Source organism: Meles meles, chromosome 21, assembly GCF_922984935.1.
Source record: "Meles meles chromosome 21, mMelMel3.1 paternal haplotype, whole genome shotgun sequence".
Classification (NCBI taxonomy): domain Eukaryota; kingdom Metazoa; phylum Chordata; class Mammalia; order Carnivora; family Mustelidae; genus Meles; species Meles meles.
In genome coordinates this window covers 3,878,901-3,906,853 of record NC_060086.1, presented here as the reverse complement: position 1 = coordinate 3,906,853, position 27,953 = coordinate 3,878,901, and the positions used below count along the sequence as shown (strand labels likewise).

Below are 27,953 nucleotides of genomic sequence, written 5' to 3'. Positions count from 1 at the left end.
GCCGCTTGCCAGGACCCGGCCCCTCCCCCCGCGGTCTATCTTCCCGTCGTTTTAGATTTACTTCTCCGCCAGTCCTACCTTTCAGAAAGTGGTTGATTTTCTGTTTCTAGAGTTGCTGTTCTTCTTCTCTTCGCTCTCCCGTTGGATTTGTAGGTGTTTGCAATGTTTAGATAAGCTATCGAGCTGATCTCCTGCTACCTGATGTAGTCTCAGGCTGCTACTTCTCCGCCATCTTGACTCCAATTATGTCTCTCTTGATTCTGCAGGTTTCACTCCCATTTATGCTCTGGTTTATGGATTATGTCCAGTATTTTAATTTCCAATTCATTATGTACTTTTCAATTTTTTAAAAAGATGTATTTATTTATTTTGAGAGAGAGGTAGAGAGCAAAAGAGAGAGAGTGAGTGCTCAAGAGGGTGGCACAAGGAGAGAGAATCCTCAAGCAGATTCCACGCAGAGCCCAGAGCCTGATGTGGAGCATAGTTCCAAGACCCTGAGATGATGACCCGAGCCAAGATCAAGAGTCGGCCGCTTAACCACTGAGCCACCCGGGTGCCCCTGTACTTTTCATTTTTACTATTTCCCCTGTACTTTTCATCTTAGGAATTGCCTTTCTCTAATTTTCCCTGCCAATGCTTTTTTGTCTTTTTGATCTCTGCATCTAGGCTATTTATTTCTCTTATTTTCCACTTTTTAGAAAGTTTAGAAAGTTATCCAGCACAGAATTTACAGCATCCTGTAAATTTTTTACCTTACATATTTCTAGTTTTTATTTTCTTTTAAAATGATGTGTTTGTGATTTTGTCTTTGACTCAACTGGAACTATAGAATTTTTTTTAAATTTTATTTTTTTTCCGTGTTCCAAAATTCATTGTTTATGCACCACACCCAGTGCTCCATGCAACTCGAGCCCTCCACAATACCCACCACCAGGCTCGCCCATCCTCCCATCCCCCTCCCCTCCAGAACCCTCAGATTGTTTCTCAAAAGTCCACAGTCTCTCATGGTTTGTCTCCCCCCTCTGTTTAAAGATATTATTTATTTATTTGACAGAGAAAGAGAGGGAGCACAAGTAGGGGGAGCAGAAGAGGGAGAAGCAGGCCCCCACTGAGCATGGAGCCTGATATGGGGCTCGATCCCAGGACCCTGAGATCACGATCTGAGCTCAAGATGCTTAACTGACTGAGCCACCCAGGCGCCCCATGTGGAGAGATTTTTAAAAATGTGTTTGAAAAAAAGATTTTAAAAAATTCTAAAGGAGATAGTCATTGATTTTTATCATAGAGGAGGCTGCTCCTGTGATTTTTACATTTTGGAATTTATTTTGATGTTCTTTGTGGCCTGGCCCACCTGCACCGGAAAACGTGGTCTCTGAGAACTACCAAGTTCATGACGTCCTGCCTAAGTCAGACTGAGTGTTTGAGCATCTGCATCCTTTCCTGTGGCTCAGCGCTCTTGCTTCCCGTTAGGAGGATGCGAAAGACGCCCATCTCCATTTCCTTTGTTACTTAAGATACTTCTTTACTTTATCCGTGGGCACGTGGAAGTTGGTCACTTTCTCCTTCAGTATAAAGTACAGAAGTGTAAAAGGTAAAGAAGGCACCTCTTGCAACTCTAAGATGACGGTCTTGGACCTGTGACTTCAGCTAACCGTTTATTTCTAATCCTTTGTCTTTTTCCCCCCTTCTCTTTTTTTAAACTTAGGACTTCTCACTAACAAATAATTGGATATTTATTTATTTAACCTAACAGATATTAGATGTCCTTGTTTTTTTAAAAAAAATAGGACTTGGGGCGCTTGGGTGGCTCAGTGGGTCGAGCCTCTGCCTTCAGCTCAGGTCATGATCTCAGGGTCCTGGGATCGAGCCCCGCATCAGGCTCACTGCTCAGCGGAGAGCCTGCTTCCCCTTCTCTCTCTGCCTGCCTCTCTGCCTACTTGTGATCTCTCTCAAATAAGTAAATAAAATCTTTAAGAAAAAAAGAAAATAAATAAATACAGAGAACAAACCGGTGTTTGGCAGAGGAAAGTGGGAGGAGGGATGGGCAAAATGACGGAGGGGGAGTGGGAGATACAGACTTGCAGTTGTAGAGTTGAGTAAGTCACGGAAACCAAAGGTCCCGCAAAGGGAATATAGCCCGTGGCCTTCCAATAGTGTCGTATGGTGACAGGTGGTACCTGCACTCTTGGGAAGCATAGAATTACATTCAGAGATGTTGAATCTCTGTGCTGTACACCTGAAACTAATAAAACATCCTGTGCCAACTTTTTGCGAATAAAAGAAATGAAAGTAGTACACATGCACCCAGTATCTGGGGAAGAGCCAACCCATAGGGAAAGTTTGATTTTGAAAAAGAAAACCAGCATTTTTATGAGATTAAATTCTTGCTGTTTTGATGTTAGGAATGTTAAACCAAATTTCTTGGAAACAAAGAAAAGTCTGTGCTTCTTGACAGCGTTTTTAAAACACTGTGTGGGGTTCATTCAGATCCCTGCAGGAAAGCTCAGCAGTCCGAGACAGGATTTATGCTGCGTTGAGGAACCGAAAACGGTGGTAGGAGATTGCTTTGGATGCTTTTCTGCATCGCAGTGCAAAATTCACATCATTCCTCTTGAGTTTCGGGCCTAGGTGTCTTCTCCACGTACTTCATCCTTCTGTGAATTTTGTTTGAAGAATTAATGACAACCTCCTGAGCCTCTAGCTTCTTGAACCCTCCATACTGAAGCTGAAAAGAGCAGCATCGCCCGCCTCGCAAATCTTGGCAGGGGTGTATGGAACGGCTGTATCTTCACTGAGTCCGGGGTGATGGGTTTTCGTTGTATGTTCATCAGCAGCGATGAAACCATGGGCCGTTATTTTCCTAATCAGCCATTAATAACAGTTAACTCTAACAAGATCACAGCTTCAGAGTTTCTATATACACTGTCAACCGTGGAATCTCATGGGAAACAATCCGGCCTTTTCCGTTTTATAGAAATTGTCATCTTACTGGTAGGATTCCTGCCACTCATGCCAGTCACCAGCTTTCTTTCTTTCTTTTTTTTTTTTTAAATTTATTTATTTGACAGATAGAGATTACAAGTAGGCAGAGAGGCAGGCAGAGAGAGAGAAGGAAGTAGGCTCCCAGCTAAGCAGAGAGCCCGACGCGGGGCTCAATCCCAGGACCCTGGGATCATGACCTGAGCTGAAGGCAGCGGCTTTAACCCACTGCTGAGCCATCCAGGTGCCCCTACCAGCTTTCTTTTACTTCATCTGTCTTGTTCTAATCCGGAGCCTAATTGTGTAATATTCTGATGGGAAGACACTAATGGAAATAGGAGCGAATTACGGTAATTTTTAAATAAGCAAGGTATTTTAAAGTATCTAGAAGATGATAAGAGGAGATCTCATCGCATCTGTCATAGCGAAAGCTGTCTTACAACAGCCGCTGTGGATGCTGGGATGAGTCAATGCGGGCAGATCGATTTTCCTTAGGTCTTTAAATGTTTAAGCCAGCACCTGGCCTTTGTAATGTCTCTGGTTGTAGGTAATAGCTGGGAATTTCAGGTGAAGGATTACAACTTCTAAGTTAGCTCTGCTACCCCAAATGATCCATTGGATATGGCTAAAAATGCCAGTTTTCAATGTATTCATGGGATTAGGAATGAATACTTCTTCGCCTGAAATCTTGTGGTTTAGCTTTAGTACTTACTGTAGTCAATCTATTTCTTTGAAATATTGAGCTGTCTGACAGCTTAAAATCCTAAGTTTCCTTTAAACTTGAGCCTGGCTTTGGAGGAGAAAAGGGTAGTGTGGGCTGGATTTTTATGTAAGTCTCTCCAAAGAGAATTCACTCAAGTGCTTTTGCTGGCAGAGCTCAGAGCAGGCCAGGAAGCTGCTCCGTCTCAGTCCTCTGTGGGTTTTGCCCTTAGCCTAGATCAACATTTAGCCAGATGATAGACGTCAGAGCCACTGAAGTCTCCTGTCAAGCCTGTTGAAGTCATCACTTTCCTTCCATGAAGAAACATGGAAGAGACCCAAATGCAAAGTCCAGATTTGGGGAAGCCAGGTGGATGGATACCAGGAGCGATCTTTCTGCTCTTAAATGGGTAATTCTCTGCCACGTGTTTGTTTCCCATCTAGGTGGAGGGACTGAGTTTTTGTCAACATCTCTAGATCAAGTATCACCTTGTAAGATTTCTTTCTTTGTGGATGAAGTCAGTTACCACAAATATATCTAAAACATACTCCATTGAGAATACTGAACGCTGCAGACTCGTTATTTTCATGTGAAATGCTGCCATCTGAATGGGTTCTAAGAAGTCGAGTGGGCAGAGCAGGGAGCCGTACAGACATGGACTGAGTCCTAGACCTTGTTCCCAGTTCTCATGTGCTCCATTTGTTTCGTCATCCACACCGCAGAGGTAGCTTTACATGCGTTCCTCAACTCCGATCCAGGAAGATAAAAATTACGACATGGCCTATAAATTAGAGTACCCACCCCACGTATAGATGTTATCATCCGTCCAGTTCATTTAACAGAAAATGGATCGTCATTATCCAAGGCCTTTAATGAAGAATGGTGTATCACCTAAACTTGGAAAGCACATCAGAGAAGGAAGACAAAGAAAGAGCTCTTCAAAGAGCATGGTGATCGTATCCGAGCTTTCCAAACAGTCTTGACCTGGAAACCACAGAGAAGTTGAGGGTGTGCCCCACGGGGTGAGGAAACCTAGCGTGAACAGACAGATGCAGGACAGAAATGGACATGACATGTTCAGGAAATTGAGAGAAAGTGGTGTTCATTTTCCATTAAATTCCCCTTTATTGTAAGTATAAAAATGAAAACTTGAAGAGAATGACAATATTCTGAACTTTTATTCCATAGTAATAAGAAAAGGCTCATATAGCTTGTGTCTGAATTAACTTAGAATTAGCAGATTTCGCAGTAATGTAGAAGGAAACTAAGCCCTTAAGGGCCCGGGAGGATACAAGCTAAAATGAGTATCATTTTTCTGGGTTCCATTAGAGAAGACTTCTGGAGAAAGGGATTTTTAGAAGAAAGTGATAAAAGTAGATTTGTAGAAAGGCTGGAAGCAGAAAGGAGCGCTCTGTATGGTGGGTTTTGGGGACAGCTTATTAGATGGTGTGACCCAAAGTGGGATCTGAACAGCAGATTTTAGAAGAGGCACATGAGACAGGGCGTGTGGATTCAGATTTCGTTCTCCATTCGTCTTGGTTCACGTTCCCCTTTGGCCCCGGAGCCACATGAAAACCTGCAGGCAAAAATTGTGCTACCTATTACCCGTTCTTCTCTCTGAAATTCCCTCCTGCCCAGAAGCATGGGACTCGTGTTTTGTTTGAGACTTTCCATGTCTGATCCATGGACCCCTTAGTAATGTTTTTTCCTATTCCTCCCAGAAGGAAGTCTCTGTTTCAGATAAGACTCCTTCTGATCATTTCCTAGCATGTTGCTTTCCTGCCTTTGCTTTCTGCCTCTCTCCCATCAAGAGTATCTTCCCCTCCCCTCTCAGCCACGTGACCTCAGTCTGCTTTTGAAACCCAAGGCTTCAGAGATGACTTGTCTTCCAAATGTCACTGGCTACTTTTTGGCGTCCCTTTATGTGTATTTCCTTGTCTGTTGTATTTGCCTGTCTCGCAGTCTTTCCTTTGCTAGATTAAGGACATTATAGAATGGCCGTGCGTTGTAACCCGCGTCAGATTTCTTGGGGTCCCTGCAAAGTTGGTTCTTGATGATGACGTTGCCGGCTAATGGCCCATATGTGTGTGTCTTACAGTCTTTTCCAGACTGCTGGTTTGAGATTCTGTGTGTTTATTCATTTTAATGGAAAATCAGAGCTGGGTAAATGTGTAGAATTTTCTGAACATAAAAATCAAAGATGGGTAAATGTGGAAAATTTTCTGAACACGAAAATCAGAGCTGGATAGATGTGCAGGAAATGCTAAAATGCTTCGTAAGGTCAGAGAAGCTTTTTTTTTTTTTTTTTGGTTTGGTGTCACCGGTCCAGCTCTTGGGATCAGGTACAGAGGTAGCACTTAATACGTGTCTGTTGAAGGAGTCGCGGCTTAATTCCTTAAGCTGTAGGTCTTAATCTGGGTCCTCTTAAAATCTGCCGAGAGACCTCCAGAATGTTGTCTCCGAAATTGGGATCAGGATCTTCCCAGTGGTGAAAGGATAACACGCAGCATCTCATCATTTTCTCCTAGAAGAAAACATTGTTTCTGTTCTCTTTTGTTGTGTTCTTTCTTAAGGGGACAGAGGGAAAAAGGTGGGCCCCCAACGGTAGTGTAATCTGACTTTAGCTAATTCAGTGCTTTTGGTCTTTTTATTGGCAAAAAACAAAACAAAACAAAAAAAAACCTCCCAGTAGAACAGAGGAAAAAATCTGGGGGAAGATTACTTTCCAAGATTCATGGACCTTTGTTAAATTTTTATCAAGTGGTTTTTTGTTTTTTTGTTTTTTTTTCCGGCTTGCTCACTCTTATTTACAGTGACATTTTATGGTAAATGTTTTGCTTCTCCTCCGTGTTTCTTCCTGCGGCAGCTTGCCTGGTGCGACTCAGAAGATGAGAAGAATGTTAAAACGCAGGCCCTTCAGTTGTTCACTTTTGACAAGACTTAAGGAACATGGGCAAAGGCTGCTTGTGTGAGGAGACCCTGACTTTTGTCTTTTTCCTCTTTTCTTTTGCCTTCAGCTGAAGCCAGGCCAGAACAGCTGCAGGGACCGTGACAGCGACAGCGGGGAGTCCAAGGGCTTCCACCGGAGCAGCTCTCGGGAAAGGCTCAGCGATGTAAGTTTAAAAAAAAATCAGACGCAACCACCAGAACGCACCTTCCTCGGGTCGAGTCTCAGCCTCCCAGCGCTCCTACCCCGTCCCGTCACATGGTCTGAGCGAGCATTACAGTTCCTCTCTCCTGGCAGACGTGCTTGAGCCCGGCCTGATGGCTCCATTCCGTGTTCTAGTGTGACCCAAAATGTGGCTTAACACGTAACAGGGCGGGGGGGAGTACTTGTCGGCGGAGAAACAGAAGACGACAGAGCGCGAGATGATCCTTCCGTTGTCAGGGCGGCCGATGAAAACGGCTCCTGCTGCAGGATGGCGTCATTGAATCTGGGGCTTTCTGTCATTTCTTGGCCTGTGAAATTGGTAACAATCCCCATCTGCCATTTTATTTCTGTAGGAAGGGGTAAGTAACTAGCCCCTTGCGTGGCAAGAGAAGGGGTTTTATTTCCTGGCAAATGCTTGTGATAACGTGCCATGCCTCTTGAGGGGTCCGTCAGCCCCCGACCTGCCTCTGACTGCCCTCCAGCCCCCCGTCCGCCGACAGGGCAGATTATGGTTTGCCACTCCTGGGAACCACCTGATCCTCTGGGCTCTTTTTTCTGCTAAGCCAGCATGTCACAGAGCAGGATTCTCGACCCTGAGAGCAACACTGGGAAGCTTTCTTACAAAACGATGACATAGGGAGACCTTTTTATTAGCCCTGCCAGTGAAGGCACATCAACAGACTAGGTGAGAGCGGTCCTCTCAAGAAAGAGACAGCCGTTCAGAGGCTCTGAGTTTCAAGAAGAAGAAACAGAGTTAGGGCGTAGAATAAGGACAAAAGACCTTTGCCTCTTGTCTCCCTCTTTTTTTTAATACTCTAAAGCAGCCGCCTTCATCCTGGGATATGGGATGATTCAGTGCATTGCAGGGAAAAAAAATAATAGAACTTAGTGGTTTTTGTGTACAAACAGAAGACAATGGCACTTTGCTAATGCTTGGTGAGCTGGGAGTAGCTCCGGTATATAATCGTAAACACCCGTACTGTAGGAGTGTGCCCCAAGCGGTGTTTAACTCCGGGTGCTCATAAGCATAAGAGGTTGGAACCCGCTGCTGCACACTGAATCATTCCCTGTAATCGTCTCCCATCCATTTCTCCAACATCCAAGGTGGACAGTCCCGAGACACACCTCTCAGGAAAGTCTGAGAGACTTAGAGTGAGACTCGATGTACAGAACATTGAATTCTAAGAGAATTCAGTGGAATAAACAAAGTGTAATTACTTCTGTAGTACTCTTAATGTCTTAGTTATAGACAACTGCCTCCTCTTCTAATAAGGTTTAGTATCAATGATATAAAGGATACAACTTCGGTCTTTTGCTGGGTGGGTATGTCTGTGTCTAAGTATTTCTTTGTGTGTTTATGTGTTTCATGAACTTTGTGATGGAACTGTAAATTATAATAATGAAACAGTATTTCCTACCTAGGTTGTTAAAAGTACTTAATACTTAAGTAGCTCCCCTTGAGCTTTGTTTTTAATAGGAGATCTCACAGACTCTGGAAATTCCTCCAGGATTAGTTAGTCATAATTTCATCCCACAGTGGAGAAATGAAAGCCACGTTAGATCAGGGGACAAGAGTACAGTATTGTACAGTCACTGAGGTCTCTGATTGGTGGCCCTGAATTCACGTTCCATTAGATCAAAAGAAATTGGCAAAAGATATTTTGTGTTCAGGGATACAAAGACTCGGTATTGAGATTCTACCCAAAGCAATGTACAGACTTAGGGCAATTCCTCTGAAAATTCCAACATCCTTTTTTGCAAAAATGAAGAAACAGATACTCAGATTTCTGTGGAATGGCATGAGACCACTGGTAGTCAGAACAGTCTTGGGAAAGAACGAAGTCAGGAAACTCACACTTGAACAGTTTCAAAACTTACAGCAAAGCTATAGTAATCAAAACAGCACAATCCTGGCTCCAGAGTAGGCATCCAGATGAATGGAACAGTATTGAGTATTTTAATTTTTTTAAAGATTTTATTTATTTATTTGACAGGCGGAGATCACAAGTAGGCAGAGAGGCAGGCAGAGAGAGGAGGAAGCAGGCTCCCTGCTGAACAGAGAGCCTGATGCGGGGCTCAATCCCAGGACCCTGGGATCATGACCTGAGCCGAAGGCAGAGGCTTAACCCAGGCACCCCTGCAATAGTATTGAGAATCCAAAAATGAACCCACGCATCTATGGCCAATGGATTTCTGATATGAGTGTTAACTCCGTGCAGCTGGAAAAGAATTCTCTCTTCAAGGGATGGGGCTGGGACACCTGGATTTCCTTATACAAAAGAGTGAAGTTGGACCCTTGTGTTACATCATTTACACAGAATAACTCACGATAGATGAGTGGCCTGAGTGTAAGAAATAAAATCATGAAACTCATAGAAGGAAATGTGGGTCAGTTTCCTGATTTTGAATTTGGCTGTGAATTCTAATATACAGCCCCCAAAGCATTAGCAAGAAAGGGCATTATCAAGAAAGTGAAAAAAATATCCCTATAGAATGTGAGAAAATATTTGCAAATCATAAAACCATTAAGTGTTTTTAATATTCAAAAATGTGCACAGGGGCGCCTGGGTGGCTCAGTGGGTTAAAGCCTCTGCCTTCGGCTCAGGTCATGGTCTCAGAATCCTGGGATCGAGCCCTGCATCAGGCTCTCTGCTCGGCAGGGAGCCTGCTTCCCCCCTCTCCTGTCTGCCTCTCTGCCTACTTGTGATCTGTCTGTCAAATAAATAAATAAAATCTTTAAAAAAATGCGCACAGGACTTGAATAGACATTTCTGAAAAAGATATACAAATGGCCAGTAAGCGCATGAAAGAGTCTCCTCATTATAGTCATTAGGAAAATGCAAATCAAAACCATAACTAGATATACCTTCACATCTACTAGAATGGTTAAAATTTTTTTTAAAAAAGTGGGGGAAGAATAAATGTTGTCAGGGATATAGAGAAATTAGAACCCTCACACGTGATGGTGAGAATGGAAAATGGTGCCGTACTGCAGAAAAGAGCTCGGCAACTTCTCAAAAAACTGAATATATAATTATCATGTGTCCCACCAGTTCCACTTTTAGGTGTATACCCAATCAAATTGAAAATAGTTACTCAGAGATCTGTGGCAGTTTCAGTGCAGCATTGTTTACAGTAACCAAAGGTAGAAGCCACCCGTGTCCGTCAGTAGATGAACAGACAAAGCGGCCGATGTGGACAGTGGAATATTACTTAGTCGTGACAAAGGGATACGTTCTCGTACATGCTACAACGTAGACGAGCCTTGAAAACATTATACTAAGTGAGAGAAGCTAGTCATGGAAAGACAAGTATTGTATGGTTCCAGTCAGATAAAGAGCCTAGAATGTGCGAATTCCTAGAGTCAGAAAGCAGAATAGGAGTTGCAGACCTGTCATGAGAGTGGGGAGGTGTGAGGTGTTGGGAGTTACTAATTCATTAATGGTTTCAAAGTTTCTGTTTTGGGTGAAGTTTGGAGAATTACATCCACAGTGCAGAGAATACAACTACTGTCACTAAACTGTACACCTAAAATGGCTAAATGTCAAACTATGTTATGAATAATGTAAAAAAAAATTAGGGCCATAACAATCCTACCATTTTTATATCAAGACCATCTGTGTAATACTTTGAGTTCATGATGTGTATTAATTATTAAAACTCATACCTTTTGCAACAACAGGATAAAAATAGGAAGGGAGAAATTAAAAAAAAAAAAAAAAAGGAGGAGGAGGAAAAGGAACAAAAATAAATAGTTGACATTTCGTGAGATGTTCCAGAACCTCCAGCCACTGACTTCCTTTGCGTGAGCCGTTCTGAGGTTGCAAATTCTTACCTCGGGCCTGCTGCAGTCCAAAATTTGCTGAGATCAAACACACAAAATTATTTTTTTGGGATACCAGGGCTTCACGTACCCACACAGTATCCTAAAAAATAAAGATGCCCCTACCTTTTCTTTAAAGGAAATTAGTAACTAATGACCTTAGTGACTCTCCGAGAACGAGGAGATGAGGGACCCCTGCTGGCTCTGTTCTGTGTGGTTTTACCGTCTCTCATCACCAGGCTTGTGCTTCCGTTACTTTCTCGAACCTTCGGGAAAGAGTTATTATCGACTGTTCTGAGGCCCTCCGTCTACTCGTCATGTCATCTGTATCACTTCCGTGTCTGTTTCTGTGGATGGTTACGTCCTGTCTGTCTCCTTTGCACGCTCAACAATGTTGAGGGCGTGACAAGTACTGTGAATTTTTCTTTATTGGGTGCGGGATAGTTTTGGTTTCTAAAAACTTTCTTGAGCTTTATTTTGGGATGCATTTATGTCATTTGGAAGTAGTTTGATTTTTCTGAGCTTTGCTTTTAGGCTTTCCTGGGTGGAACCAGAACAGCCTTTAGGGTGAAGCTCACTTTTCCCCCAGTACTGACTCTTCCGACCGGTTCCTGATGCATTACGTGATTGTTTCCCAGCCTTGCCAGCTGGTAGCAACACCGGCCATTTCCTGCCTCGTGTGGGCTCCGGGGACTGCTCTGCCTGCTCCTCTCCAGTGGGTGTCCCCTTGCTTGGGGACTTTCCTCTAACTCGTGGGTAGAGGTGGATTCAGGTGAGACTAGGGGGGACCTTTTGCAGCGTTCGTGGTTCTGTCTGTCCCTGTGAAGCTCTCTTCCCTCCCATCTTCTGCTTCACAAATTCTAGCTGCCTTGGCCTCCTCCAGGCATCAGCCCCGTCTTTTCAACTCGGGTACTTCTGTGTCCCAGCTGGGCCCTCCCCAACTTGCCCAACTGGGGCATGAAAACCCTGCCCAGGCAGTAAGCTGGGGCAGTTTCCTGGCTCATCTCCTTTGCCTCTCTGGTCTCTAAGATCACTGTCTTGCAGTGCCGGTTGCCCAGTTTCTAGAATCTCTTCCCTTATACATCTGTCTGGTTATTTGGTTGGTGTTTAAGGTGAGAGAATGTATCTGGTCCCTACGAGTCCATCATACCGACTCCCGGTTTTGCAGCTGAGATAAAAATTCCCCTAAGTCTTGCGCTCACTTTCGTTATTTTTAGAAGCTTTGGCAATTGAGACTTATTCCCAGGTGCAGCTAATGAAGATATTATATTATTTCAGCTTGGATGTTTCGAATTGGGCAGGCAAAAAGAGGAGGAAAAAAGAATTCCAGCTTAGCTAGAGGGTTTGACTCATGGGTAAAGCTTCAAAACCAAATGGGCTTGGCTTTTCTAAATTACGTATTCCCAAACTGTATTGCCAGAAGGGAGCGATTGTCTGCAAGGACTCGCAGATTGTCCACATCAAGGAGACACAGTAACTTGTTTCGATTAGTCGCTAAGGAGAAAGTTAAGGGGAATAATCGAGTATATAAATATTCATGATGAGTTATTCAAGCGGGCCAGTATTGCTTCTGACTTACACAGAATTTTGTAACCGAGGAAGTTGCCAGAATTTAGGGACTAAACCCACTTATAAATTAGTAAGTAAAATCGTCAAGTTGTGAACTGGCCCTGCGCGTTCATGACAAACACAGCAAGGTTTTTTTTTTTTTTTTTTAAGATTATTTATTTATTTATTTGACAGACAGAGATCACAAGTAGGCAGAGAGGGAGGAGGAAGCAGGCTCCCTGCGGAGCAGAAAGGCTGATGTGGAACTCGATCCCAGAACCCTGAGACCATGACCTGAGCCGAAGGCAGAGGCTTAACCCACTGAGCCACCCAGCCACCCCCAAACACACCAACTTTAAAAGCAGTTTAGTTATTTATTATCTGTGTGACCTAGAGCAAAGAACTCGATCTTTCCAAGTCTTGGTTTCTTTTTCCGTACAATGGGGATAATTTCACGTACCTTGTAGGTCTCCTGCAAAGACCACCTGGCACGGTGCCTTTGAATCGCGTCGCACCGTTCTCGGCACATCCGTGGTGCTCAGACATGTTTATCCTTTCTCTGGCCCCGATTTAGAACTTGCCTTAGGAGCCTCTCGGCCCTTTTAAATTGGCAATCCTTTTCCGTCTGGGTTTGACAAGTCCTGCTTCTCTCCACCATGACCAATAGGACTCTTCCTCTCAGATAAAAATCCTTGTCATCCCATGTCTCCTCACCTGCTTTTCTCCAACCGGAACTGTCTGTCCCTCTTAGGTCCCTGTCCTGGTATTGGAGCCCAGGGCTGGTACCCTCAGAGTTAAGCTCTGCTCCTTCCTCTGTCCCACTGGTCTACTGAGGCGCTTTCCTTTATCTGCTGGCTGTATTTTTAAAGAGGTATTTGGGTGCGGGTGTGTTCTCCTTGACTCGGCCCATGTTCGGAGGCTCAGTGCGTGTTACACAGAGGATTCCTGCGCCTCTCACCGTGTCACCTGTCCCGTCTCTCTTTCCTTTGCACCGTGCTCCGCAGGGCTGCGGGACTTGTTTCCCCAGGAATCCGAGCTCGCCATTGAACTTTCTTAAGATACTTTGGACTGGGTCCACGCTCGTGAGGGTTGTCTGCAGAGCCCTCCACAAGGAAGTCTGAAGCTTCCCCTTCATCATCCCCCCCCTCCCTCTACTTGCTCATCTTTGTGCCTTCTGCTTGGTCCCTCTGAGCCACCATTTTCCCCCTTAATTAGTGGCACTTTCTACTCTTCCTACCTTTGGTTTTTCTTTTGTAAACCTTCTTCTTTTCTTTCTCTTTTCCCTCTGCTGCCTCTGATGTCGCTTTCTCTAGCAAGTTCCTCCCACCGTCCTATGGAAGAAAACCGCTCTAATGCTTCATTGCAGGAGTATGTAGCACGGCTCCTTTCTCCGAGCGGTTCTTTGGGTCAGGTTTTTGGTTATGAGAAGGGAGAAGGATGTTTAGTACTTTTTAAGAGCTGAAGACCTTGAAGGAATTGAAACATTTCAGGAAATCACGCGAAGGGATTGGATTCTAGTAAGTGTTGTGCGAAACCGTCCTCTAACCTGATCGTTGAAGCCATGTGCACCATTGGACATCGTAATTGAGGCGTTTTTTCCTGCGTCTTTTTCAGCTACCCCGAACTCCCGGGTCTGTTGGTCCCGCCGTGCGGTCACTCATCCATTCACGCAGCGTGCGTCCTTGCCTCCGTTCTTCCCCCTCTCCCACCCGACCTGTAAGGAGATTTTACTCTTGCCAGGGTGACTTGCTGCTAAGAAAGAAGCAGCAGACACGGGCCACACCAACCGTGAGTGCCCCTGTAGTTAGAAGACAATCTGGTCAATTCCAGTCCCGCAACATAGTCCTGCTTTCTGTTTCTTCTCTGCTCTCCCTTTTCAAAATTTGTGTTAGATTTCCCTTTTCTCTGACAGCTTGTCCCTGCCCTTTTCTGTTCCAGAAACATACATCCACGTGTTTCCCTGGGTGTGGCAGCGGTTAGATTATCCAGAAACATCTACCAGATACCTCGAATGTGTCGGGTAGCTCCGTGCGTGCGCTTGACGTTGGCTGGGGAGCACGAGGGAGGCTCCCGTTCTGTGGGGGCGAGCTGTGAGCAAGCAGGAAAACTTTCTGAGAGCGCGCGTTTTTTGAGGAAAACAAAACAGTGGTGAGGGGTGGAGGGGCGCCTTGAACCAGGGTGACGGGACGGGTGGCCTTTCTGTAGATGACGTCTGAACTGAAGCCTGACTCACGACAGGGAGGCAGCCCCGTGAAGACCTGTGGCAACAGCATCCTGTAGGGGGAGCAACAGGATCCAGAGCGAGTCAGGAGAAGCGTGACATATGTTTGTGGGGGAAAAAAGAGGCCGGTGCGGCTGGATCTAGGGACTGAGCCTGATCACGTGAGACCTACCAGTGCCTGGTAAGGAGGCCAAGCGTGGCATTGGTCTCTTGGGCCGCTGTAATTGAGGACTACAGACTAGTTGCTGCAAATTATGGAAATTGATGACCTCCCTAGGTTTTGAGGCTCAGATTCCAACATTAAAGGTGTCAGCAGGGCCGTGATCCCTCAGGAGGCTCCAGGAAGGAACCTTCCATTCCTCACCTCACCTCTGGGGGCATCTGGTGTTCCTTGGCTTACAGTCACAGCACTCCGGGGTCTGTGCCTGTCCTCACTTGGCCTTCTGCTCAGCGTCGCTCTGCGCTGTCCTTGCTGCTTCTAGAGTAGAGTCGTCCCTGGGTTTGGAAACCGCCTTGATCTAGTATGACCTCAACTTCATCATATCTGCAAAGACCCTTTTTCCAAAGAAGTTCATGGTAGTGCTTGCTTCTACAGCACGTATCGCTGATACGGCATCATATCGGTCAGGGTCGTGATATGACCTCATATGAGTCAGGGGTCTCAAGAGAGGCCAAGCGGGTAGGGTGTAGAATCGTGTACAGTTATGGAGGCTTGCGGATCTGAAGATCTGTGGTCAGCAGCCTGGAAACCCGAGGGCGTCCATGGCTCGTTCCAGTTCCAGTCTCAGTCCAAAGGCCTGATCACCAGGAGAACGGAGGGTGTAACTCCATTCCATAGGCTGGATGGCTTGAGACTCAGGAGGAATCTCCATTTTGTTGAAGTCTGAAAGCAGGAGTGAAGCCGTCCTCCCAGCTCATGTGCAGTCAGAATTCCCCTTACTCTGGCGATGTTCATTCTTTCGAACGGCTTCTGTTCTGTTCGGATGGAGCTCGCCTACGTTAGGAAGGGCAGTGTGCTTTACGAGCTCTGTCAGTGGATTTAAACGTTCAGCTCGTACAAAAACACCTTCACAGTAATGCCCAGAATAATGTTTGACCGGGTATTTGGGTAACCAGGGGCCTCGACAAGGTGGCACATAAAAGTAACTCTTAGAGTCGTGTTCTGAGCGTCCAGGTGGATATGGATTTGGGGGAACACTCTTAGAATGTTCAACCCACTACACATTTTTAAGCCACTGGATGATGTTAAAAAGAATGTTATTATAATTTTATTTTTGAAAATGTTTATCTGCTCTTTATTGGAAACAACAGATAATGGTAAGACCAAGAATGCAGTGAGGGAAAGAAGCCAGAAAGGATTGAGTATAGGTGAGGGCTGGCGACCAGGTGAAGTGGGTTGGAACAGGGGGTTGAAAATTGAAGTCGGAGGGGTCCATTTCCATACCTGATGCTTTCTTCATGCTGTGGCGCCCCCTTTTTAAAATCATGTCTACTGCATGTTAAGTACCAAAAACAATCACTAACAAGAATGATGACAAACAGAAAGAAAAGCAAATCCTTTCCCGTAATATCACCTACCCTAGCCTTCATGTTCCCTAAAATTTCCACTATTTTAACCTTGTGGTATGGAATTATAAAAACTCTCCGTTGAAAAGATAATTTTATTCTATCTTTGTTTCTTATCTGTAGAATTTTTTGAAGGATGATTAATGTACAGAGTTTCATTGGTTTCTGATGTACCACGTATTGACTTGGGGATTCTGTTGACTTGGTGACGTGGTGAACATGCAGTCCTCATTGCCTGTCACCGTATGGCATCAGGACAGCCTTACTGACTCGAGTTCCAATGCTCTACTTTTCTCCTCCATGACTTACTCATTTAATAACTGGAAGCTTGTGCCTCTTGATCCTCTTTACCTATTCTGCCCCTCCCACCTTTCCTCGGACAGCCACGGCTTTGTTCTCTGTATTTCAGGGTCTGTTTTCTCGTTTGTTCTTTTCTATTTTTTTAGATTCCACATCAGTGAAATCTTAAGGTATTTGTCTTTCTCAGACTTACTTCATTTAGCCTCAAACCTTCCAGGTTTATCCGTGTCATCACAAATGGCAAGATCTCCTTCTTCCTGACTAAGTAATACTCCACTGAAACCTTACCGCGTTTTCTTTATCCGTTCACCTGTGGAGGGACCTGGGTTGCTCCCGCATCTCGGCTGTTATAAATCATGCTGCAGTAATCCCAGGGGTGCAGATATCTTTTCAAACTCGTGTTTTTGTTTTCTTTGGTTAAACACAGTAGTGGAATAGATCGTACGGTATTTCTGTTTTTAATTGTTGGCCTGTTTTTACTTGAGTCCCCCTGGTAGTAATTCCCATTCAAATACAGTTTGTGTCTTTATTAGCTTTTAGTAATCCTGTCTCCAAGGCACATTTCCTAGGATTAAGATTTCAAGTTTTTTTTTGATTGTCATTGTTTCTTAAAATGCGCCAGAAAACCCATGGATGAGCTTGCTTTGTGACCTTTCCTAGAAATGCGCTTGGCCGTGTGATCATTGGCATGATCCTCTGGTTTTCACTCCCAAGAGAGAAAATCCTAACGGGAAGGTGGGTAGGTAAGGATGTTAGACACGATTGGTGCTGTGGAACAATTTTTAAATATTCTACTTAAATTGACCCTAGGATCAGAGCATATATCCTCCTCTTAGGGGTAAAGTACACATCCATCCCATACTCAAGGAGCGATCATTGTAGCCGTGGCCTCTCTGTATAGATGTCTAAGGAAAGGAGCGCACCGATTTTAGATGGGTAATGAATTTTGAAATCCCTTGTTGCAGGTAAGCTGTTAGCACAAAAATGTTAACGTCATGACTTTAATGAGCAGCTTCCATGACAGCTTAGTGACAGAGATGGAAAGAAAGTCCGGTAGCGAGCAGCGAGGAAGAGTAGAATGAGCGTTTAATGAACGTCCGCTTGCACACCTGAATGCCAGCAGCAACCTTCTAGCTCCCGGAAAATGTCTTTCCGCTGTGCATGCCATTACTGTCCCCACAGCCCCTGTGGCTTGAAAGGGGAAGCGGTGTGTTTGTGAGAGAGCTCTCCTTTGCAACATGATGAGATCGAGGCGGGTAATTTGCAGAGATTGCTGGAGCAGTGGTCGGACCTACAAAAAAAGGGAGAGAGAGAACCCAGCAGAATGAAAAGACCACGTGAGATAGGAGATGGCTTATAATGAGCCCCCAAATTGCTTATCAGATAGCCAGCAGGCTGGCTTTTCCTCAGATTCTCGTCTTCTCACTGCTAAACACTTTCTCTTGCTCTGTTTTCTCAGTCTCTTTCTGCCTCTCGTTTCTACCTGGTGCATTGAAAATATGAATGAAATGGCATCTCTGCCATTTGAAAAAGCAAGAATGAAGCCTGTTCCATGATTCAACAGCAGTATTTGCCTACACATGGGCGTCTGGTATCATTTCAGATGCTTTCGAATCCGAAGACACTTGTTTGTTGCGTTCTTTTTTAAAACATCTCTGGTTTTCAAGCCTCATTTTAACTCCTCATCTTTTCTGTATTCTATGGCAATTTCTGCTGTATAGTTTAGACAGAGTCTGTCTTCTTTCTATAGAAAAAAAAAAAAAAAGAAAGAAAGAAACAAACAAACCAGGAGGACCCCTTCTCGTTAGATGTTGACCAGGGGCAGCATGGAAAGTTGAAATGAACTTGATTTTATCAAATGGTTCAATGGTCAGGGCATCAGCATTTCTTTGCTTCCCGAGGCCTTTTACCTCTTGGTGTGTGTTTCTTTCCTATGTGAGAAATTGGTGCCAATCCCTAATGCACATCTGTAACTTAGCTAACGTAACACATTTCAAACAATAGAAAAGCTATTTCTAGACATTGTTACAGCATAATCATGGTTTCAGGTGTTCATGAATTTCTGACTTGGGAGAAAGATGAATACTATCCAGTATTTGCATCTATATTCAGATATAAACTTAGGTTAGGTATTCATGATTGAGGCTCTTCTGGGCCTTTTGGCTACCAAGTCCTAAGGCATGTGGTGTGTGTCAAGGGCTCTCAGTAAACCCTGACCCCTGCCCTGTGGCTAATCTCAGAACTTCTATTATCTGCTTAATAGAAGATCTGGTGGAGATCGTGTTGGTGACCAGGGATCGTGTCCCAATGAATACAAGGCCATAGCCACGTTCTTGAGGTTGAAGAACGGACAAGGAGGTATCTCTTTCAGAGACGTGATTTCTGTTCAGATTTTCCAGTGATGATTGAAGGGAGCTGGCAAGTGGCCAAGAAAAATATGGTGGAGAAGGAGGAAGAAGGGAAGAAATGTCAGCGCTATGGAGGTTTGGCAAAGTAGATTAGGAGGATTTTTTTCAGAGTTTTTTTTTTTTCCCCCAAATCTAGAAATCATAGCTTCACGCCCCCAACTTTTTCCTCTTTAGAAAAAGAAGTACAGTGGCTTGGGAAGTGTGGGTAGCCTCTGGCCATAAGGTTCTCTATGCTTTCTAGCGAATACTGAAACTCTAATGGACTTGTGGTGTACGTGAGGATACAGTGTCTGCGTTCTTTCATGTGTCTGTGGGGGGGGGTGTTGTAAGGCAGGGTGCTTAAATGCTTTGTTGCATTATGTTAATTCCTCGGCAGTGCAATCAAATTCGTGTCGTAATTAAAGCTGTCAGTTGGAAGGCAAGCCAATCGCCACGAAAACACAGCATAACAAATGAAGTGAAATGATTCTGCGTGTAGCTATACAATGCTTCGCCAGGCATGAAATTAAATAAGTAATTTGATGTTGACATCAGAAATTGAAATGATACCCACTGTTCCCTCGTTCAGTCAGACCTGCATAAACAGTAGCCAGAACAAATATGCACAACAAAGCCCTCTTCTCCACCCAGCTCCCTGAGTAATGCACAATATATATGCAAAATGAGTGTCACAGAGCTTCTCCAGACCTGAAGGATGTAATTTTCTTTGGTATACAATAAGATGATATATATGTGGGGGTGCGAGGTGGGTTTGCAGGGGTCCTTCTGCTTCCGGATGAAATACATCTGCAGGAAGGAGGGGAAAAAACAACCCTGAAATAAACAAGTGCCCATGTTCTTTCTGAGTAATTCATCCTAGAATGAGTTTATCTCCCAGGGGCATGGCTCCAGGGTGGTGGAGACATAAGTGGGCTTTTTCCTTGCTCTATTCCGTGGAGGGCTGTGGGTGCCGGAAACAGGTGATGCCGTCGCGTGGCTAGTCACCGCCATGAGAAGCTGTCTCCGTGGCTACTGTGATCTCCCTACATCCCATTTATGGGATCAAGACTGCAGCGAGATCTTTTGAACTAAGTCCAGTGTGCAGGGTCGCACCTCGGTTGTCCTTCGTTCCCCCGAGCCTCTCCGAAACACCCAGTGAAGAAAGTTTTGCTTTGGGTGTGCGTTTAGGAACGCCCTGGACGGTACTCTCCTTGCTTGATGTGGATGCCCTTCGTGCTCAAGCACCGTCGTTCCCTCTCAGAAGACAGTTTAAAATCAAGAAAACCCACATCTCCTGTATTTTCGGAGATGCTAAATTCACCTGATCTTTTTTCTCCCCCTGTGCAATCCAACCTCTCATGTGTTCACACATTAATTCAGCAAATACTTGTTACATGCATCCCGCGTGCAAAGCATCGTCCTGAGTGCTGGAAAAGCGGGGATGGCATCAGCGGGTGGTCCCTGCTACGGGTAGCTGCAAAGCAGGGAAAGGACACCTGGGTGGGCGAGCTAGAGGGAAGTGAGGAACGAGTGCGTGGGGGCGGAAGCCAGCCCACCCAGGGAAGGGGCCACACTTGATGCAGTCTAGTCAGGGAGAAGGCCTTGCTGGTGCGAGGACAGCACGCTGAGACCAGAAGACCGCCCCGGTGTTAACTAGCATTCTCTGTGTTTCAAGCTTATTTGAGGACTTTCTTGGTCATGAAAAGGAGACTAGACATTTTTAAACAAATTTGTAATGACAGGTTTTAGGGAAAAAAAAAAGAAGTACAAACAAGCGTGGATCACAGACAAGTTTAAATCAAAAACCAAGTTCTCTTTTTGGCCTCTTTGCCTAAAGGAGTGATGCCCTGCAAACCTTTCAGAATTTTATTTCTTTATTTTTTTTAGTTTTCCCAGTGTCCGAACTGTGGAAGCCTTAAGTTGATCATTCTTGTGACTAAGCCGTTGGGGAAAATGGTGCTTTTCACTGCTTCCCATTACCCACACATTCTTTGCATTTTATTCTACTAATTATGTTTACAAAATGTCTCCTTTTTGAAAAGCGCTCTGTGTGTACTAACTGGTGCCTTTGGGGAATATACTGGCAAGTAGGTCATACACTGGAAAAGTCATCCAAACCCACTGGGCTTTTATTTTCAACTCAGTCTGGGCTTTTTCCTCTTGCCTGCCCCTTTGCGGCCACAAAACCGAGTAGCTTGAGACCCGGGCATTGAATGTCAGAGAGTCAGGGAGGTAGGCTGATGCGTGTCTGTTTAGTCTCAGCGCAGGGCGAAATGCCATCATTAATTCATTACCCAGCTGCCTGTCAAATAAATTGGCAATTACGTCCACCGCAGAAGCTTGGAATTCAGTAAACAGCACGTTAGCATGTCTGAGCTGTTGAGAGATGTGAAGGGGGAAATGAAGCCAACACGGTGTTTGCTTCAGTAGCAGATGACAAGAGGCAGTCCACGCCAGTGACGTGATGTAGCGATGAAAACCCACAAAGGGCTGGTAATGAGCTGCGCGGATGGGAGCGTGTTAAAGACCATTGCTGATTTGCCACTTTCTCTTTTTGCTTTCTTGCAGAGTTCACCTCCTTCCAGCTTGGGAACAGGCTACTTCGTAAGTTGACCCCGACTTCCCATGTGTGCCTGGCGTTGGCCTTGATTTACGTCTGTGATGTTTGCTCGTGCGCATGTGAAAACAAAACAAAACAAACAAAATCAAAGAAATCCTTTCTCAGTCCTAAAGAGCAGACTCTTACCCATCCTTTCATTAGGGTTATTTTATTTTTAAAATACATAAGCTATAGGGCCCTGGGAGTCCTAAGTTAGTGTGAGATGGAGGTGTGGTGCCCAGGGTGATGGAGAATTGATGGCTCTTGCCACCTGTCCGATGTCACTGTATTTTTAGTGACAGGTGTCGTGTGGAGGATGGAATTCAGATTCTGCATGGAGCTTTTTGTTCACTTTCGAGATCTCTTGAAGAACTTTCCCACAGTTACAGTGAATTGCCTTTAAAAAATTTTTTTTCTATGAAAGGTGGTGTTTTAGTGGATTTTTCCCTTACGGTCTGAGCACGTGGCCTTTAGAGTTCCTCTAAGCAACCGTGGAACTCCTCATCGTAGCAAATGCACGTGTATTAGTTTATCTCTCGACGTTTCTCTGTCCTTCCAGAGGGTTTGGGATGGTGTCATTTCTAGGGATTAGCTCAGAGATAATTTTCTCACAGAGAAACTGTCACTTCTTTTCTTTCATTTATAGCAAAATTACCCTTTCTGGACTGAGTAGTCTTTTTCAAAGATCTGAATAGAAAAGAGTTACCAACAGGCATATGTACAGAAGATGAAGACGTGCCAGTGTGGAGGTTTTCTGGGGTATTGAAAGGAATCAGACTTGTGTTCTCAGTGACGAACACTGGTCCTCTGATGCCTGCTGAGCATTTTCCGAGAAAATAATGAAATCATGAAAATAAATCAAAGTGGAAAATAATTACTGATTCAGTTTAGTTGCCTTTAAATTTCTTCCCTCTAAAATGCTAATTACGCGGGTTTTCTTCTGCCCACACATTTCTCTTCATCCATTTACATTAAATATATGAAAACCGGCAGCATTTCGTTGAATGATCAGTCTTTTCCAAGCTTGGCAGAAGTAGCACATTCTAAGTGTTGATTTTTTTTTTATCTTAATCTTACGATAATGAGGAGAAAAAGGATAAGGATAAAGATTTTTTGGTACCTGCTTAATACAGTCAGCATGCTTTTCCTTGCTCCTTATTGTGGCTGAATATTCATGCTTCCAGAAACACGCAGGACCGAAGCAGTCGGAATGACAGAGTTAGTCCATCTGCCGCGTCTTCACACCAGGCTGGATGTGGGTTGAGATGCTGGAAGTGAAATCTGGAGGCTCCCGTGTCTGTTCTCTGTCCAAAAGCGAAATTATCCCTCTTGGCTTTCTTCAGTAGAAGGAGGCCCAAACCACTAACTGAGCCCTTGATCACTTCGAGACTGAACATTCTAGTATTTTTTTTTTTTTATTGTCAGTGTGATAACCCTGATAGAAGAAAGTCATCTGTAGAAATACCAAAAATTTTATTATACTCTGTCACTTATTTTGCTAATTCTAGGAGGGTTTTTTATTCTTTAATAATATGTTTTTAATGAGGAAGGAGTCTGCAGTTATGAATCTAAAATGATTTTTATACTCAGTGTTGGAGGGGTAGAAAAGTCTGTCCTTTGATAAAATTGCTCTTGCTTTTTTTTTAAATTTGCTTACCAAAAAAAACCAAACAAACCTGTAGTATCATTAGCTTACATGGAAAAGACACGTACCGCTTGCATGGTCAGCGCTCAACTCTGACAGAAATGCTCTACCTAGAATGTGTTTCCAGTAGTGGGTTTATTCTGTTATCAAAGTGCAAGATCCGTGGATATTATTGCCAAGTTCTCATCGAAACGTGTCTTCGTTTCAATTTTCATGCCAACACTATATCACACGTAACACTTGATTTCAGGTCCTAACATCAGCAGTGGTGGGTTTCACGCTTCTGAGTGGAAATAGATTCACAACTTATAAGAACTTTGTGTCAACATTTTTGCACTGTGCTTTCTGATCTGTGATATTATATTAGCCTTTACTTGTGTCTGTAATGAAGGCTCAGCATCAGGTAAGTGGGATGGTGATGTGTGGACCCTGTCTTTCCTTTTCAGCCTCTCTCTGAAGTGTGGACGGAGACACTTCACCAGCAAAGTCACTGTGTTTTTAATGCCGTTGAACCATAGTGTGAACTCTGGTGTAAGCAAACTGAGGGCGCTCACCTGTTGAGTTTAATGACCCGGAACTGTTTTCTTGAACACTCTCGCTTGCCCCAGCGTCACTCTAACGTCACAATTTCCTTTAATTAGAGTTTATGCTCTCAAGGAACTATCAGTGAACGAGGGTAAAATGCTGATCGTTGTGCGTGCTAATAAAATACACACCCACCCAAGTACACACACACTCACGTGTGCCTGTGCACACCCCTGTCCACAGCAACTGTATTCTACTTTCTGGCAGTTCTTCCCATTTCTCATTCGTGATGTTAGAGAATTTAAAGAAGAATCCTTTGTTTTTGATTTAGTTGTATTTGTTTATATCTTTCTGGTTTTGTGTTCCAAAGATGTCTGCTTAGGTCTGTTACTTTTCCAATCCATTTATAAGCTGAAGATTTGAGAACAGAGAACAGCAGCTAAAATCAGTATTTACATAAGCATATTGCAAAGGATTCTTAAAGTAGACAAAATAAAGAAGGATTGGAACAAACTTTTCACATTTTTGGGAGCTTTTGAATAATGTGGGTGTTATACACAGAGAGACACACATATATATTCATTACATACTCAAGCCCAGCTCATATTCTAAATATAAATGGAAGTATAGACTAGTTGGAATCTATTTGCTTTTTAAAATTTTTTTTTTTTATTTTGGCAAGAGTAGCAAAACTCGTTGGAGTGTGTAGGGTTTTTCTTTTTTCTTTTTTTTAAACCTTAATGCAGCGACCACGTTTTCATTCTAATTTAAATGTTTGGGGCTATATTCTCTCCTTATACATGTATTTGAAATGTTGTTGTGCATCGTGGATAATTAAGAACTTAGAGACAGACTGATCTGAAGCCTGGTTGTAGATATCTGTAGATCTGCACACACCTCGTAGAGTTGCGAATTCTAAATGAGACAGGGTGTTTAATGCACACACAACAGCCCTCATTAATAGCAAATTATTCCCATTATAGTGTGTGATGGACACGACTTGGTCTCAGTACGTGGCTGTCTAATGTGGCGGTAGGTAGAGGGTCACCACCAGAAATCAGTGTTGCAAGCGGTGAATTCTGGAACTTGGAGCTGTGAGTCAGGAACGCTCTTGTAGCTTTCGGAGGAGCCTGTGATTGTGTGTTCGGTCAGCCGTAAGCACCTTACTCCATCTGTGAACAGAAAACAAATACAGAATTCACTCTCTGTGACCCTCAGTGAGCGCCACGGTGGCAGAATGTACTGTTCGAGGTGTTCATGCATCACAGTTGTGTAATTTGTCCGGTACGGTCATTCGCTTATTTCCTCCATCAGACTGGAGAGATGGAGGACTCCTAACAGCTCTTGAGGTTGGGCTGGAAGAGTGAGAAAGATCTGTTCAACATGTTCGGTGCTAGGAGGTTGTATCACGTATTTGCTGCTCCCTGGCCCCCAAAAGAAAAGTGGATGCCGATGCCCTAGCATGCCTGAATGACGTAACTGAAGTGAGGAGAGTGAGCAGACCAGCGCAAACATCTCCCGGTTGCCAGTGGTGTGATGTGTCATCACAGGGACGTTTGGGACTCATTCCTTACGAGCACTTGAGCCCATACGCCAGTAGTCGGTGGGTGCGGTTGGTGTCGGGGCGACTGACTTGTCAGGCTGAACTTGATCCCTGGGATCAAGGAAGCTTTTCTTCGTTCGTTCTCCTTCTCTGGGTAATTTTCAGCCTCCTTCCAGGATTGAATCTCAGTGTCTTAGGCCCATCATCTCAAAGAGCTTGGATCCTGCTTTGGAAATTCCAGTGATCCCAGAGATGTTCTCTAACCGTTCCCAACTAACAACTTTAATTCTACCCAATCGCATCACATCTAGCTAAGTATAAATACAAATACACATATACATATACATACTTTAGGATTATCAGGGAAACCAGGTCACCTCTACGTAATGATTAAAATTACCAGGTTATGTAATAGAGGAGAATTGTGGAGTGGTACACTTTTTTTTTTTTAATTTATTTATTAGACACACAGAGATCACAAGTAGGCAGAGAGGCAGGCAGAGAGGCAGAGAAGCAGGCTCCCCACTGATCAGAGAGCCCGACGCGGGGCTCGATCCCAGGACCCCGAGATCATGACCCGAGCCAAAGGCAGAGGCCCAACCCACTGAGCCACCCAGGTGCCCCTGGAGTGGTACACTTCTTAAAATGGGATGTTTGTGATTACTGCTTTCCTGTGCGCTCATTACTTAAGAAGTTATGTTGCTAGTGTTGGTAACAGGCATTGGGGCGCAAAATATTGACCTTTGGCTTTCCATCACAGCTATAAGATCATAAAGGGATTAAATTCTTTGCTCTGTTCGATGTTTCTGACTATAGACTCTTGAAATATCTGCTGTTTCTCTTTGAATACTCTGGTTTTGGTTGGTTGTTTGTTTTTGAAGACTGGATCTTTCTTTTAACACACTTCTGACTTTTTGACCTTTACTAAGTCCTGAGCACCTTCTCCATCAGACATTGTTCTGGGTGATGTTACAGATGTGAAAAACCATGTCCCTCTTGAGGAATTTAGGCTTCTTTCAACCCAGGTCCTTTCCTTCCTCTGTGATGCTTTTAAATATTTGTGACACATTGCATTTAAATAAGAGGATTTGGGCTCTACGGAGAACGTAACATTCTTTAACTTTATAATGCTTCTCTGGATTTTAACTTTAGAAATGCAACTACTTCAGCCTGGTCTTGACAGCAAGCCATCCAAATTCATCTTCCTTTCTACCTGCCAGTGCTTGCTAGTGATGCTGGGAGAGAGTTTTGTAATTCAGGTATTTAATCAAAACCTGCCAAGTGTTTAAAGATAAATGATGCTGAGTATTTTAACATGTCTCTCAAATAAGACTCTAATATTTTTACTTATTAATAATTAACTCTGGGTAAATGAACTATTGGCCATTACTTATTTACTGACAAGTTTCCATTATAATGGAAGTTTCTTGAAAAATCTGGATTCCATCAGAGTTCTCCAGTTGTTTTGGGGGCGTTTAAGCTCATTGGTACAGATCGAGTTAGAAAATAGCTCACCAGATGAAGAGTTCCGTGCGTTTTAATCGTCAAATGCGTATTAAACATCCGTTCTTCATTCTTAAGGTAAATAAGATGTAAGTTTGGCCCTCAGGTCGTACATAGTTGAGTTTGATCTGTGGAAAACTGCTCATTCCTGTGAGAAGCGTGAGTAGAGCACTTGGGAGTGTTTATAAGGGTCGGTTAATTGTAGGAAGGCCTAAATTGTGCGGAACTCAGAACTGGATGGGTGTTCAGATTTTCGACAGATAAGGGAAAGGTGGAGCAAAGTTTGAGGCAGCAAAGGTAAGAGCCAGAAAAATGGCGTCATCGAGTGGGTTGGCGTCGACTGCATGTATCCTGTTGTGGAGAGAGGTTGGACTGGCCAGGTGAATGATAGGGCATGTGGAACAAAGCCAGGGAAGGAGCTGGAAGAGAGGATTTATAGGCGGCCCCAGGCTTGACCTGAGTGATCTGTTAAAAATGAGGGAGACGGGAGTCCAGCATCGATGACTGTGATGCCTCTTTCACTCAGAATAGGAAGCCCAGGAAGGAGAGGTTGGATTTTAGGAAGCTAAAATTGATTTTTGATTTTTAAAATTGATTTTGGAAGTTACAGGAGGTAGTTAGAAGTTCAAGTTGTCTAAGTCTGCAGCAGTAGTTCACAGAGTCGTCCAGACTAAAGGGAAGAACAAAACTTTGCCGTGCAAATTGAAATTTGTGTTAAAATAAGTAAAAAAGTAGTACCTTGTGAGAATTTCAATATGTTCTTAAAACTCAGCCTTATGCTTATCAAAAGATATCTTTGGGGTGTGGTTGTACATAGAGTTTTCTTCAGTGACCCCTAAGAATTACCCAGTGAGTCCCCCAAAGTAACTTGAATCATTGGTCTCAGGGGCACCCCATCTCCCACGTGAGCACACTGCTAAAATGTTTATGTAACATTAAATATACAAAAATATTTTTATACTCAAATATTTTTATGAATTTTTAATTCTGATAATGGAATAAAATATTGGAAGCCATGACTCGTCATAAAAGCTGGGGCCTGACTAGTGGTTTGGAAGCTCCCTATTTACTGTGCAGAAACATTAGGATAAATGAAATCAACTGCTCTTTCTAATGATAAAACGTTACCATGTTTTTGAATTGTAACCTTTAAATGCTACCCTGAATTATAATTTTCTCTTATAAAGTAACAAAACCGGCGTCTCCGCAGAGGGTGTTTCCTTTAGGGGGAGGTGAGGAACCGCAGAATTAATCTTAGTTACCCTGGGGGGGGGGCTTAGATTAGGCATAGATTTCAAGGGCCTAAGACTAGAAATATAATTGTACTTTCCATTTCCTTTCTTTCTGCTTTTGGTTGGGTGTGAGTACTCTCAGCTTTGGGAACGGGATCAGTGAGCCCTGAGCAGCCTCCCCTGACTGTCCGAGCAGCACAAGCTGGATTCCGGTGAGCAGACCCTGAGTCA

General features: G+C 43.9%; 1 protein-coding gene across 6 annotated transcripts in view; it reads left to right on the top strand.

Annotated features, from left to right (window-relative positions):
* The window catches only part of AUTS2 (activator of transcription and developmental regulator AUTS2), a 1,107,048-nt gene that overhangs the window by 495,891 nt on the left and 583,204 nt on the right, over positions 1-27,953 (top strand). For all 6 annotated transcript variants that reach the window (XM_045993027.1, XM_045993031.1, XM_045993028.1 and 3 more), the window contains 2 exons: positions 6,697-6,792; positions 21,244-21,279. In XM_045993027.1, the coding sequence (XP_045848983.1) occupies positions 6,697-6,792; positions 21,244-21,279 (132 nt within the window). The remainder of the gene's footprint in view (positions 1-6,696; positions 6,793-21,243; positions 21,280-27,953) is intronic.